The 15,263-nt window shown below is 43.5% G+C and overlaps 1 protein-coding gene across 2 annotated transcripts in view; it reads left to right on the top strand.

Moving 5' to 3' along the window:
* The window catches only part of ANKUB1 (ankyrin repeat and ubiquitin domain containing 1), a 28,135-nt gene that overhangs the window by 506 nt on the left and 12,366 nt on the right, over window positions 1-15,263 (top strand). Inside the window, exons 2-3 of one of the 2 annotated variants that reach the window (XM_030216092.1) lie at window positions 4,421-4,564; window positions 10,196-10,412. In XM_030216092.1, the coding sequence (XP_030071952.1) occupies window positions 4,421-4,564; window positions 10,196-10,412 (361 nt within the window). The remainder of the gene's footprint in view (window positions 1-4,420; window positions 4,565-10,195; window positions 10,413-15,263) is intronic. The other variant, XM_030216093.1, reaches the window with a different exon arrangement.

The following is a 15,263-nucleotide window of genomic DNA, read 5'->3' as shown; positions in this document are numbered from 1 at the left end:
TTCCTTTCTCCTTTTGTTTCATTTTTTAAATGAAGGGAAGTTCTTCCACACTGCTTCAGTTTTATATCTGTTCCTCTGTATGGAAAGCTCTGTGGTTTTCATTCTCATAGGAAAGTTGTTTTTGGGGGGGTTTTGTTTTCCATTTTTGACATATGCAAAAACCCTATTTTCCTGTTCTTTCTAAAGATATAACTAAAAATGTGAGTTAGCAAATGAGAGGCATTAAAATAAATGTTTTGAAAATCACACAAGTAAAACTGTCTTCCACAATCCACCTGCACATGGAAATTACAAATTAGATAGGTTTGTGCAAACATTAGAGTGGCTTTTACAGCACCTTGCAGAGCTCAGGACTGGCTCCTGAACCCTGGTAGTTCTTATGCAAGATGTGCATGTATGATTTCTAAACTTGTCAGCTGATTGGTAAAAGAAAAAGAAAAAAAAAGCATGACAGTTGTTTCTTACAAATAGGGCAACCTAGGGTCTGGGAGGCAAACATTTGGGGAAAGTAGAAAAAAAGAGCGGATTAGCATAGTCATCAGCCACACTTTGAGTCAGACCTGATAGACTTACCACCCAGGAATGCTAAAAAATCAACCCGCACATTCCTCAATCTTCATTACCCCAACTGCAAAGGTCTAAAATACAAACTAATGTATGCGTCAACCTTCTCCTACTTGAGTACACAATTCTGCAACGCGCTACTGCGCAACTTAAAAACGATCTACAAACTAACTAACTTCCGCAAACTTCTGAAGACACATCTCTTTAACAAGGCATACCACAAAGAGTAACAAATGTGAACCCTCCAAAAAAAGTCTCATAACATTTGCTTGCTATACTAATTTCATGCTATTTCACTATCATGTTACTCAAGATCCTTCTGTAATACTAAATGTTTATTTCTTATACTTCTCCACTATTCATGATGTATTGTAAGCCACATTGAGCCTGAAAAGAGGTGGGAAAATGTGGGATACAAATGCAATAAATAAATAAAATAAACTAGAAGCTGAAGCTGATTTGTTTTGTCCTGATCTCGGCAGAGATTAGATTTAAGTCTCCTTTCTAAGCACTCAAATCGCTAGCTCATGATTACACAGTCCTGGGACAGCAGCGTTTCCCAAGTCCAGTCCTGGAGTACCCCTTGCCAGTCAGGTTTTCAGGATATCTACAATGAATATGCCTCCATTATATGCAAATCTCTTTCATACATATTAATTGTGGATATCTTCAAATGGCAAGGGGTACTCCAGGAACAGACTTCGAAAACACTGCACTAAATTACAACTTAGTTCAAAATAACTGTGTAGGGAGCTTTTGAATCATTCCAACCCAAAGCAACTTGGAAAGAATTATATGAAAGGGTGTTGAGAATGTCTGTCTGGAGGCAAAATAATTGTGAAAATTGAAAGAATGGGATGCGTAAAACAGGTAAAGGGCACATAGCCCCCATATTCTATTACAGGTTGCTTAAATGTATGGAATACTAGCATTTATGCACGCAAGTGTACATTGCGCGTGTAAATGGCAATGGTGAGTTCAACTGCTATTGTATAATTATGTGCTAAAATGACTTAGTGTATAATTGTAAGGGGATGTTCATAGAGGAGTGGCAGGGGCAGATGCAGGGCTGATATTTATGTACTTAACTTAGCGAATACTATAAATTACTTGTATACATTTTGCATTTAGGTGCTAACATTGATGTCAGCCATAGACCTGGCATAAATATTCACACCTAAATGTAGGCTCATTGATGCTGACTTGTGCTAATATTCTGTAATGCCAATTACATGCATACATACACCATCATAGAATAGGCTCACAGCCCGCGTAAAGTGGGCACCTAAATTGTGGTGAAACACAACAGTTAGGAAATTGCTCCTTTCAAACTGATTCTCCCTGTTCCAGTGGTGTACCAAGGGGGGGGGGGGCGGTCTGCCCTGCCCCGGGTGCACGCCGCTGGGGGGTGCTGCGGCGCGTGCCTGTGGGCTTCCTGTTCCGGGGCAGAGGGAGGGAGCTGCAGCGAACCAGCGAAGTTAGCGTAGCGAACTCGGAGCCCACAGGTGCGCGCAGCAGCACCCCCCAGCGGCGTGCACCCAGGGGGGTGCCATTTCGCCGGGGGGGGAGGTGTCATTTCACGGGGGGGCGCTGCACCCGGGGGGGGGGGGGTGCATCGGCGATCTGCCCCGGATGTCATCGAGAGTAGGAACACCACTGCCCTGTTCTAAACTTTCCCCACCCCCAGTATGCCCTACAAATGCCCTCCCAGCTTCCAAAGCTACTCCCATACCTTCCACAGCTCTCCCCCCTCTCCCTCATGCTTAACACACTCACTCGACAGAAACACACAACACACTACAGAGATATACACACACACTGTAAATAATTATGCATCCCTGTTGGGTTGCATTTTAATCATTCTGCTGTTTATTTAATTTTCTTTGTTAATACTGCTGTGAAAACTATTGACTAAATCATACAGTTTTCTTATTGGTTGCTATGTGAACTGCCAGTTAATATCTGTTGCTGTGGGCAGGACCAGATTAAATGCATTGGCACGCTATACAAGTCTTTTGGTGCAATTATTTAGTAAGATGTACTCAGGAGGCAAAGACTGGCAAGTGTCTGTCTTATTTCAGGATTCAACAGATTTTTGCAATAATGCCTAGAAGCTAGAAGGATGACTAATGTGTCTGGATATTTTTCAGATTTTAAAACCTCTATCTGCAGTTTCCAATACTCTCCCCTCTACAAGTGAGCCTGCCCTGTCTGCTTCCAGTTTAACTAGCAGCAAAGACTGTGTATTGATCAATTAGCCAATGTCAAAGCACTGGGGGGGGGGGGGGGGCAATCAGAGAAGACAGCTCTACTTACAGAGACTGTGGCTATGATCAGCCAGTGGGAAGGGTCAGCTCTATAGGATTGGGAGAGGTGAGCTGGGGGGGGGGGGAAGGGAGGGGACAAAAATGAAACAGAGCAGGAAAGACATTTTCCTTGATTTCTGATAACTTCATCCCGTAGCATTTAAGATCTTGACCCCTATATATCAATGGGTGGTATTGGGGACTACAAATGACACATTGCCTTTGGGATGTATTCATTTATTTTCAACAAACAACAACATGAAACAAAAACAGGAAAAAGTCTGGGCTACAAGACGGCTCTCAATCTGCTATAAAACAAGCTTTTATACATCAAGAGAAGGCCTGCAAAAAAGATAGGTCTTCACCATTTTCCTAAATTGTTGAACTGAAGAACAAAATCTAACATGTCTTGGAAGTCCATTCCAGGGCAATAGTCCTGTTACAGAAAAGGCACATGCTATCATTTCTGCATAAGGTATCAAATTCAAAGCTAGAACCACAAGGGAAGTTTAAAACCAGGTCTAGCCAAAAAAGGTATACTGGAACTGGATACCTGGATCATTGGGAGCCCCACCACCACCTTACCAATGCCAGAATCCATTTTTGTGGAAAAAGAGGCTCCAGCAGGTGCATCGTACATACACTAATTTACAATGTGGCAATTAAGAAATTGCACCTTTCAAACTCTTCCCCCCATATCTCCCAATCACAGAAAAAAAACCCAGAAACTAGGTACACGGACAAACATACTCATGCAAGCATTTAAAACACACCACGCACCAGGGGCGTAGCCAGACAGCAGATTTTGGGTGGGCCTAGGCAAGAAGTGGGTGGGCACCAAATTTCTCTCCCCCACCCCCACATCAAAAAAATATCTCAGCTGGTGGGAAAATGCTTCTCTCCAGTAGTCTGCAGAAGGCATGCGCTGAAAACTGAGCATGCGAAGGTGCCAGTATTGTGGAAAGCAGCATCTTCATTACCATGTGCTACTGTTGGATGGGCCTGAGCCCTAACTGGGTGGGCCCTGGCCCACCCAGGCCCACGTTTGGCTATGCCACTGCCACGCATTCAGAACAGAGGCAAAAGTTAAACAGACACACACAGACAATGGCAGATACAAACAAAGACACACTCCCATATAGAGTTGGAAATAATTCTATGAGCCATGTTCTGCATGTTTTCCCATTTATTTGAAATAAATTACTATGAAATAAATATATACAGTAATAATAATGAAGCCCCAAGCTGAAGCTTTTCTAGTATGTACATACAGTAAATCTGGCCCTGCACAGGGGAAAGAAAGGATAGACTGACTTTCTCAGGTCATGGAAGCATTGGTCTGCCCCTGATTTTCTGTTTCTGTGCAGTAGCTTACTTCCTGGGTGAAAACCTGCCAGCATACTTTAAAATATACCACAGGGGAACCACTGAACTAACAATGACAGGCCTCCCTAATATTTGGGACCTAGGTGCATTCCTACTTTGCCTGAGTTTTAGTCTGGCCCTGTTTTTCCACATATTTAAGCTTCTCATACATTTTTCACTTTTAGGACTATTTTCATATTCAGCTGTCAAATGATAAACAGGGGCGGAGATATCTGGAGCTGCTACACGCAGGAGCAGTGCTGAAAGATGACTGGATCCTTGTTGATGTAGGAATCACGCTTTGCTCAACCATTAAATGCATCATTAAGGTACGACAAAGATGGATTGACCTTCATTGCTGGTAATACCATAAATACAGTATTTGCAACTTTTCAAAACCAGACATTCAGCTAAATGTAACGTTACAATAAGCAAATAACCTTAATGTCCAGCTTGTACATTAGAGGAGTGATGGGGAGGAGGGGGGGCCCTGACAGGTTCGCTCTGTTCTTTTGGTCTTCCTGTTAAGTTAGAACTGGGATTGGGATCCAGTACCATGAGCCCTCATTGAACTCGGGTTCAATGTGGCTTATATTTCAAAACAGAGTAAGACAATAATAGAATTCAGTAACATTATGGGAACAAGTCGATGGATATGTCTGAAACATTTAACAAAGATGAGATTACCATATACACCCAGCTGGGCATTTAAAAGTCTGTCCTTTAATGATGCCGCATGTTCAGAAATCATACCTATAAGTATAGACAGTTATTCGAACATTATCACATGCACACACCAGAACAGGCATCCATACACACATTGCAAAAGTAAACCACTTCTACAGTACAACATAGTTTATTCCAAATTGTTTAACCAATAACAACTTCTACAGTACAACACAGTTTATTCCAAATTGTTTAACCACCCTTAGTTAGGTTTCACCTTTGGGTTTAACAACCAATACCATGTGCATATAAGGTCTGGATAAATGAATTAAAGTTTAAAGCAAATGAGCATAATATGTAATACATAGTAGCAATAATGAAACAGTGATGGAATATTCACATAGCTGGCAGCCAACAGATTTATTTTCCACTGAACATAATCAACTTTGTATGAATTTGGCGGCTAACAGTGTGCTGCTGGCTACTGTATTTTGGTGGTGTATTGTTTGCCTTCATAATAAAATCACACTTACCTATATTCAAAGACACAGCTAGGAGACAAAGATTTTTTTTTTTTTTTTAATGCCTTTTTACAGCCGTACAGACTTGAAGAAGAAATAAATATATACAACAGAATTGGATAATGTTGGCACATTTAGACCGACTGGACAGAACTTATGCATGAAGGAAGTTCTTCCCTCATTATTCAATACCTGTCTTTGAAATAGTAGTAATAAAAAAATTAATCCCCTATTTACTAAGCCGCGCTTGTGGCTGCCATGCACTAATGCCGACAGAGCCCATTCAAACTGAATGGGCTGTGTCGGCATAGCCGCGTAGCAGCCACTAGAGCAGTTTAGTAAACAAGGGGGTTAATCACTTCACTTGTTCCAATTTCCAGATCATTTATAAATATGTTAAATAGCACCAGTCCCAGTACAGATCCATGCGGCACTCCACTACTCACCCTCCTCCTTTGAGAAAAATGGCCATTTAACCCTATCTTCTGTTTTTTTTTTGTCCAAAAACCAATTGTGAATCCACAACAGAACATTGCCTCCTATTGTATGACTCATTAATTTTATCAGGAGTCTCTCATGTGGAACTTTGTCAAAAGGTTTCTGAAAATCTAGATATACTACATCTGCTTACATTTATTGGCACGTTTATTCAAGTCTTCAAAGAACTAAAGCAAATTGCTGAGACAAGACTTCCCTTGGCTGAATTCATGCTGACTCTGTCCCATTAAACCATGTTTATCTATGTGTTCCGAAATTTTATTCTTTATAATAGTTTCCACTATTTTGCCCGGCACTGACGTTAGGCTTACCAGTCTGTAACTTCCCGGATCGCCCCTGGACCCCTTTTAAAAAATCTGCATTACATTGGCCACCCTCCAATCTTCATATGATTTTAACAACAGGTTACAGATCACTAACAGCAGATCAGCAATTTCATGCTGTACAGTCCAGGTGATTTGCTACGCTTTAATTTGTTGATTTGTCTCAGTATGGTTTCCAGGTTCACCGAGATTTCTTTCAGTTCCTCCACATCTTCACCCTTGAAAACCATTTCTGGTACTGGTAGATCTCTTATATCGTCTTTCGTAAAGACTGAAGCAAAGAATTAATTCAGTCTCTCCGCTCTGGCCTTGTCCTCCCTGAGTGCTCCTTTTGCTTCTTCATGACCTAACCCATGGAGTCCCTCCCAGGCTTTCTGCTTCTGATGTACCTGAAAAAGTTGTTACTGTGAGTTTTTGTTTCTGCAGCAAGATTCTCTTCATATTATTTTTTAGCCTTCTTTATCAGTGCTTTGCATCTAATTTGCCAGTGCGTATGTTGCTTCTTATTTTCTTCATTCGGGTCCTTTTTCCATTCTTTTAAGGATGTTCTTTTGGCTCTAATAGCCTCTTTAGCTTCACCTTTTAACCAAGCTGACTGTTGTTTGCTCTTCTTTCCACTTTATAAATACATGGAATACATCTGGTCTGGGCTTCCAAGATGGTATTTTGAAATAACGTCCATGCCTGATTTAAATTCCTAACCTTTGCAGCCAATCCTTTTAGTTTCTTTTTAACAGTTTCCTCATTTTATCAGTCGCCTTTTCAAAAATTAAATGCTACATTAGATTTCCTTTGCGACTTCACTCCAGATATTAGCTCAAATTTGATAATTCCTTCCCCTTCCTCTTATTTCCCCCGTCTTTCACTAACTCTATCCTCTCCCCCTTCCCACTTCCATCCACTGTGTTCCCCCTCTCTCTCTCTCCCATGCAGTGCCCCCATTTCTCTCTCCCCCAACTTTCATCCAGTGTGTCGCCCCTTTCTCTCACTTGCATCCAGCATCTCCTCTCTTTCTCCTCACACCCTTCCATCCAGCATTTTCTCTCTACCCCTTTTCTATCTAGCATGTCCCATTTTTCTCTTATCTTTCAATTTAGCATGTCCCCCTCTACCCCCTTTCCATTGTGTCCCCTCTTTCTCTCCTCATCCTTCTATCCAGCATCGTCTCTCTATCCCTTTTTCATCTAGTGTGTCCACTTTTTCTCTCCTTGTCCTTCCATTTAGTGTCATTTTCTCTCCCCATCCTTCCATCTAGTGTCTCCCCTCTCTCTCCATCCTTCCTTTCAGTTTGTCCCCTCTCTTCCCCATCCTTCTATCCAGTGTCTACCCTTTTCCATCCAGTGTCCCCTTTCTCTCTCCTTATTGTTCCATTTAGCGTGTCCCTCCTCTCTTCTCCCCATCCTGCCACTTAGCGTGTCCCCTCTCTCTCCCCTATCCTGCCAGTGTCTCCCCTATCAATTTCCTCATCCTCCCATCTACTGTCTCCTCTCTACCCCTTTTCCATCCAGTGCCCCCTTTTTCTCTCCCCATTCTTCCATCCGGTGTCCCCTTTTTCTCTCCTTATCCTTCCATTTAGCATGTCCCTCCTCTCTCCTCTCCATCCATCTCCCTTCTACTCCTTTTCCATCCAGTGTCCCTTTTTTCTTTCATCCTTTCATTTTAGAGTGTCCCCCTCTTTCTACCCTGTCCTTCCATCCAGCATCTCCCCTCTATCTTTACCTTTCCATCCAGGGTGTTCCCCCCCCCCCCCCCCAAGGCTGCTGAGAGACTGAGTCAGGCTGCCGCCGGGCCTGGGGCAAAATCGTCATCACTGCCACCCCCCCCCCCAAAAAAAAATCATCATCACCGCTGCCGCCACCCCTCCCTCCCACTCGCCTGAAGTACCCGCAGGCAATGTGGCTCCTTCCTCTGCCCGAAGCAAACACCCACAGAAGGTGAGCTCTCCACAGGAAAACCAACGAAAGTCAAAACACACAGTGGATCCAAAAAAGTCCTCTCACAATGAGTGTCTTCCTGAACAAGGTCTTTATTGACAGTAGCAGAATTGACCTCATATGCACTAGCTCCCCTGCCAGCATGTTAGGTGGTTCATCTTCCGACTGTACTTTTGCAAGGGTATATGCATCTGCCACATAGGCGTTTTCTCCTATGTTATGGTTTGTTTTTCTCCGTAGTTTAATGTGTTCCTTTTCAATATATGCTATAGACTTTTCCATTTTTATTTTAGCTTCTACATTTTCATTTTGATCATGTTTGTCCTCCTTATATTTTATTATTACTCAAAGTGCTATTTTTCACAGCAATATCAGGCATTTTTCCTGAGTTTCTCCTGTGTTTTATCATTTTCCGGTTTTTTATTCATGATTCGTTTCTTGAGATATCTATATATCCTTTTGACATTGGCTGATTCATTTGGCAGCCGTTTCTTCTTTTTTCATAGTTTTTTCCATTTTTGTTTTCATTTTTATTCTCATACCCATGTGGTCTTCTTCATTATTCTCCATTACCATATACAAATTTTTTTTTGGGATCCCTGTCCATATTTCTGTGTTCCACTTTTCTTTTAGTTTAAATTTCATTCTGTTATATATGAATGTATGGATAGTATGTATTGATTTATTTCTTCGTTTTACATATTTATTATAGATATCGTTGTTAGCAGCTTTAGTGCTATTTTTTTCATCTGATCTACAAGGTACTTTTTTCTACAGATAATACTAGGTATGTTCTCTACATTTATACTATATTTCGTTGTGTATTTTATTTTAAGCCTTGTCCTCATTATCTCCATGTGGTATAATTTTATACCTTTATATAATTTAAATTCTTTATTGATTTAAAGTTATATATTCATATTTTTATTATACATTTTTATCCTATACACTTGGCATCTTTTATTCTGATGTTTGAATGGTTTAAATCTGTATAAGAAATTTTATATGTATGTTCATTTTTTTATGTTTTCATTTATGTTTTTAATTATATTTGTATTTTTATGCATGTTTTTGTATATTATATTATTTTATAGACCCCTGACGCAGGCCTCACGGCCGAAACACGTCACGTGTCAAAAGGGTCAATTCTGCTACTGTCAATAAAGACCTTGTTCAGGAAGACACTCATTGTGAGAGGACTTTTTTGGATCCACTGTGTGTTTTGTCCTTCCTCTGCCCAGCATTGCCTACCCCTGCAGCTGCTTTCCTCAGGTCGCACATGCTCAGTCTCAAAACTGAGCATGCACGGCCTAAGGGCTCACAGCTGCTAGGCAGGGAATGCAATGGGGGCCAGGCACTGGAGTTTTCTCTCTCCTGCTCCTGTTGGGACACGATCACCCAGGTCCCATCAGGAGCAGGAGAGACCCCCTGCGCCGGCCCCCCCCCCCCCCCCGAGGCTTGGGGAATTTTGCCCCCCCTCTCAGCACCTATGCTCCCCCTATACCTTGAGCTTCAATCTGTTCCCTCCTGCTGCTGCTTCCAACATGCAGCACCAGTGGCAAAATGAGAAGAAACACATGTGGGGCCACAATGCTTAGGTGTGCACTGTCAGCACTGCCGGTCCTCTGCCCTGGAACAGGGATTGACATCAGAGGAAGCAGTTTTGGAGCAGATTTATATTTGAACGGGATAGTTTTCTTCTGGGTGATAATCTAGAGGATTCTTTAAAATATAGGGGCACGTATTTTTCAAGTACTATATTTTCTGCTAAATGTATTTTTGGTTTCTCTGTTTTCTCCCCATAGTGGAGGTACAAATTGACTGGCTCTGTGTGTATTTTGTTTGCTTTATCTCTTGCTGGAGATGAAGTTGATCTATAACTTCGTTTTCCTCTGAATATTTTTGAAGATATAGACCTGTGAATTCCTATGAATATTAATTGAGAAATGTTAATAAATAATAACATGAAAAAAACGAAACCCGCTACTCTAACAAATATATTTATATTTATCTTTTAGGAGGAAGATAAGCCAGCTCTCTTTGTTTATAATGCTGTCACCAGAGAAACTATTCCTATTTCAGGGAATATATATCTTCTTGCTACAACAATATCAAAACTGAAAACTCTGATAACTCTGAAGTGTGGGTTTCCCATTGGTGTATATTGTCTCAGGACATCACAAGGAAAAGAGATGTACAACTGCAACACACTGAATGACTACAAAATTGAGCTAGGTATAAATTACAGAGTAATTCCTGTCCTTTATAATCAGAAGCATTTTCACTGACATTACACTATTAAAGGGAGTTTTACATGCAGAAAAGGCCTTTTTTTATTAAATTGCACAGTGGAATATGCATGCCACATATAAGTATTCCCCAAGGCACAGTTTGCTTGAGGCTGGCATAGATGCTGGTAAGTAATGTTTTTAATCACATTTTTGGGGCATGGGAGGGGGGTCAGTGACCATTGGGGTGCAAGGGGAGCTCATTCCCTGATTCCCTCCAGTGGTCATCTGGGACATTTTCTTGTGGCTCATTCATTAATAAAACAGGTCTAGACTAAAACATCCAACTTATAGCTCTGGATGTTTTGTTCCATTATGGCAGAAAAACGTCCGAGTGTTAGGAAGAGCAGGGGTGAATTTGTGATATACACATTTATTTTATAAAATACGTGATGAGTACATGCACATGTGTACACCAAGTTCAGATCAGGTTTAAATGTGTGCAACAGCATTTATCAACTGCTGGATCTAACTCTTGGTGCCAGCAACATAGCTAGGACTAAAGGGGCCCCGGTGGAAAAATTGAGGTGCCCCCCCCCCCCCCATTAATGCCATCGCTCCTGAGATACTGGGAACCTGGAGGGGAGGGAGGATACATATTCCCAAAGCTGGCATTTTACAATTAATAAATTCAGAAAAAAATACCTTTTTTCTACATTTGTTGTCTGAGAGTTTCTTTCATCTGCTCTTGTTTGTTTGTTTTTTCTTAACTCTCTCCAGGATCTCCTGTCCTTTTGACATTCCTTCTATATGTCCACCATCCATCTTTCTTATGTGCCTCTATTCATCGTTACCAGTGTCTCTGCTCTATGTCTCTGTCCCCTCTAGAGCCAGCATTTCTTATGTCCCTGCCCCTCCTCATGACCGGCTTCTCTCTTCCCTTCCTCCTGTGCTCCCCTGACCCATCTTCTGTAGTCTGGCATCTCTCCCTCCCTTCTCTCTCTATTGGGCCAGCATCTCTGACCCCCACATCCAGCATCTACCCCCTCTTCCCCCTTCCCTTATGCTCCAGGTCTCTCCCCCATCTCCAGGTCCAGCATCTCTCTTCCCTTTCTCCTTTGCTCCAGGCCTCTCTTGTTCTCTGTCTATTCCCTCTGCTCTTCCCCCCAGGTCTGGCATCTCTCCACATGGCAAAGGCAGCACTGAAACCTATTCTCTGTCCAACTGAGCCTTTCCTCTGCCACATCCCGCCTCTCTGATGCAATTTCCTGTGGGTGGGATGTGGCAGAGGAAAGGCCCCACTAGACAGAGGGCAGCTTTCAGCACTGCCTCTGCCACAACCCACTGCATTTGGAGGACCGGGGAGGGGGCCAGTAGACAGATGCCAGACCTGGGCAGTGGCAGGGAGGGAGGAGACAAACTGGACCTGGGTGTGGGAGGGGAAGAGGGTGAAATTTCAGATGGCCCTGGGCATTTTGCCAGGTTCACTCAATGGTAGCTATGCCCCTGCTTGGTGCCTATTTTATAAAAACATATAGGCATCTAAACAGACACCTTTTTGAATTTCTCACATAAGCCCCTGGAAGCTTTGAGGGTAAAATAATCCATAGGACCAAAGCAAAGCCTTTGACACAGTTTTGCATAGATAACTTGTTATATAACTAAAGTGAGTGCCCTTAGTATGGGCCCTAAAGTGACTAACTGGGTTATGAACTGGTTGAGTGAAAGATGGCAAATGGTAGTAGTAATTGTTTGGATAACATGAGGAAGGACGTGGAGGGGCATAATCGAACAACAACGTCTATCTCCATGGGCGTTTATCTCCGAGAACGGGTCCGTGAAGGGGCGGACCGAACCGTAGTTTCGGAAAAAATAGACGTCCATGTTTTATTCGACAATTTGTGAGCTGGGCGTTTTTGTTTTTCAGCGATAATGGAAAATGAAAGCGCCCAGCTCAAAAACGAATAAATCCAAGGCATTTGTTCGTGGGAGGGGCCAGGAGTCGTAGTGCACTGGTCCCCCTCACATGTCAGGACACCAACTTGGCACCCTAGGGGGCACTTTTACAAAAAAGAAAAAAGGTAAAAGAGCTCCCAGGTGCATAGCACCCTTCCCTTGGGTGTTGAGCCCCCCAAATCCCCCTCAAAACCCACCGCCCACAAGTCTACACCATTACTATAGCCCTAAGGGGTGAAGGGGGGCACCTACATGTGGGTACAGTGGGTTTGGGGGGCGGTGTGGAGGGCTCCCATTTACCAGCACAAGTGTAACAGGGGGGGGGGATGGGCCTGGGTCTACCTGCCTGACGTCCACTGCACCCCCTAATAACTGCTCCAGTGACCTGCATACTGCTGCCAGGGAGGTGGGTATGACATTTGAGGGTGAACATAACAAGTTGTGAAACGGCATATGTTTGTGGTGGGAGGGGGTTTGTGACCACTGGGGGAGTCAGGGGAGGTCATCCCTGACTCCCTCCAGTGGTCATCTTGTCATTTAGGGCACTTTTTGGGGCCCTATTCGTGGAAAAACAGGGTCCAGGAAAAGTGCCCTAAATTCTCGCTAAAAACGCATATTTTTTTTCCATTATCGGCGAAAGGCGCCTATCTCTGATCGGCCGATAACCACGCCCCAGTTCCGCCTTCACCACGCCTTTGACACGCCCCCATCAACTTTGTCCGCATCCGCGACGGAGTGCAGTTGAAAACGTCCAAATTCGGCTTTCGATTATACCGCTTTATTCGTTTTTGTGAGATAAACGTCTATCTCCCGATTTGGGTCGCAATATAGGCGTTTTTCTTTTTCAATTATAAGCTGGTTAGTGAAGCTAGAGGAATGATAAAGAATTTGGCAGTTTAAATTTAATACTAAAAAAATTCAGGGTCATGCATTTCACCTTCAAAAACCAAAAGGAATGGTACAGTTTAGGGGGTGAAGATCTTATGTACATGAAAGAGGAGCAGGACTTGGGGGTGATTGTATGTAAGAGGCCAAACTGGTAGAAAAGGCAACAACAAATGCCAGAAAGATTGCATAGGGAGAGGAATGGAGGTGATATAAGTCAGTAAAAGTCTGTAGTGAGACCTCATTTAAAATATTGTGTACAATTCTGGAGAATACACCTTCAAAAAGATATAAACAGGATGAAGTTGGACCAGAGGGCGGCTCTACTAAAATGGTCAGTGGTCTTCATCATAAAGTGTGTATGAGGATAGACTTAAAGATCTCAATATGTATAACTTTGGAAGAAAAGCAGGAGGGGGCGATATGATAGAGACATTTAAATACCTTCGTGGCATAAATGCACAGGAGGCGAGTCTCTTTCAACTGAAAGAAAGCTCTGGAATGAAAGGGAATAGGATGAAGATGAAAGGGGACAGAGTCAGAAGCAACCTGAGGAAATACTTCTTCATGGAGAGGTTGGTGAATTTTTGGAACAGCCTCCTTGAGAGGTGGTGGAGACAAAGACTGTATCTGAATTCAAACAATCTTGGGACAAGTATATAGCAGGGGCATAGCCACGGGCGGGCCCGGGTGGGCCTGGGCCCACCCAATTTCGGGTCAGGCCCGCCCAGCAGCAAAGTTCCTGACGGCGATTCCAGTCGCAGGCTCTGCTCGCAGTCGCAGCGATTCCCACACGTGCCAGTGCCAGCTGCCGCTCAATCTCCTTGCGCTACTAAGCGCTAACCCGGAAGTCTCGACTTCCGGGTTAGCGCTTAGTAGCGCAAGGAGATTCTTGAGCGGCAGCCGGCAGGCAGCGTGTGGGAATCGCTGCGACTGCGAGCGGAGTCTGCGAGTAGAATCGCCGTCAGGAACACTGCTGCTGGGTGGGCCTGCAAGGAGGGTGAGATGCTGCAGCTGCACGGGGGGGGGGGGGGGGAGGGATGATGGGGGAAAGATGTCGCATGGGGGAGGGAAGAGGGGGGACACAGCAGCTGCACAGGGGGAAGGGAAGATGGAAAGAAAGATGCTGCACTGGGGGGGAGGGAAGATGGAAAGATGAGGCTTGGTTGGTGGGTGAGGGAGATGCACGGGGAAAAAGGGAGAGATGCAGCAAAGGGGTGAGGAAGGGAGAAGTCTTGGCTGTGTACAAGGTGGAGGGGAGGGACACATGCTGCATACAGAGGGGATAGGTGGGGAGGGGGAGAAATGGTAGGCATAGGGGTGGAGAGGAGGGAGAAATGGTGGGTATAGTGGTGGAGGGAGGGCGGAGCAGAGAAAATTTTGTGCCCACCCACTTTGGGCTCAGGCCCACCCAAAACTGGCTGTCTGGCTACGCCACTGGTATATAGGATCTCTAAGGAAGAGGAGGGGATAGTAGATGGTATCAATGGGCAGGCTGGATAAGCGGTATGGTTTTTATCTGTCTTCATTTTCCACGTTTGTATGTTTCTACTTTACCACAAGACAAGTGACACAAGTCTAATATTTCCATCGACCCCAGTTTATTGCTTAAGAGATCTCAAGCAGGATCTACTGGTTTACTGAAAAGACCAACAATTTTTATATTCCAAATAGAGTGGGATTTTATAAGCATCTGTTATTTTGTTTTATTTTTAAAGACTGGAAACAATTTATGTTCTTTTCACCTATTGGGACATCTGAACTGCCCTTATCTTTCATGCAGTGAAACTGACTGATAAGATAAGAAATAGAGGGCGTGCAGCCAGTGGATTAATCTGTCTGCCACTCCTGGATGTATCATTATATGTGTACACTGCCTCGTTGTGGTTATGGATCCAGAATGAGTGATAATGTACTAGTGTTTATAGAATGAATGAAAACAATGTCTCAGACCCTGGCTTACTATCACTTTATATATGCAAAAACTCAGTCTTTCCAGTCTGTCACATGATCACTG

Source organism: Microcaecilia unicolor, chromosome 10 (genome assembly GCF_901765095.1).
Source record: "Microcaecilia unicolor chromosome 10, aMicUni1.1, whole genome shotgun sequence".
Taxonomy (NCBI): Eukaryota; Metazoa; Chordata; class Amphibia; order Gymnophiona; family Siphonopidae; genus Microcaecilia; species Microcaecilia unicolor.
This window is presented reverse-complemented; position numbering and strand designations above follow the sequence as displayed.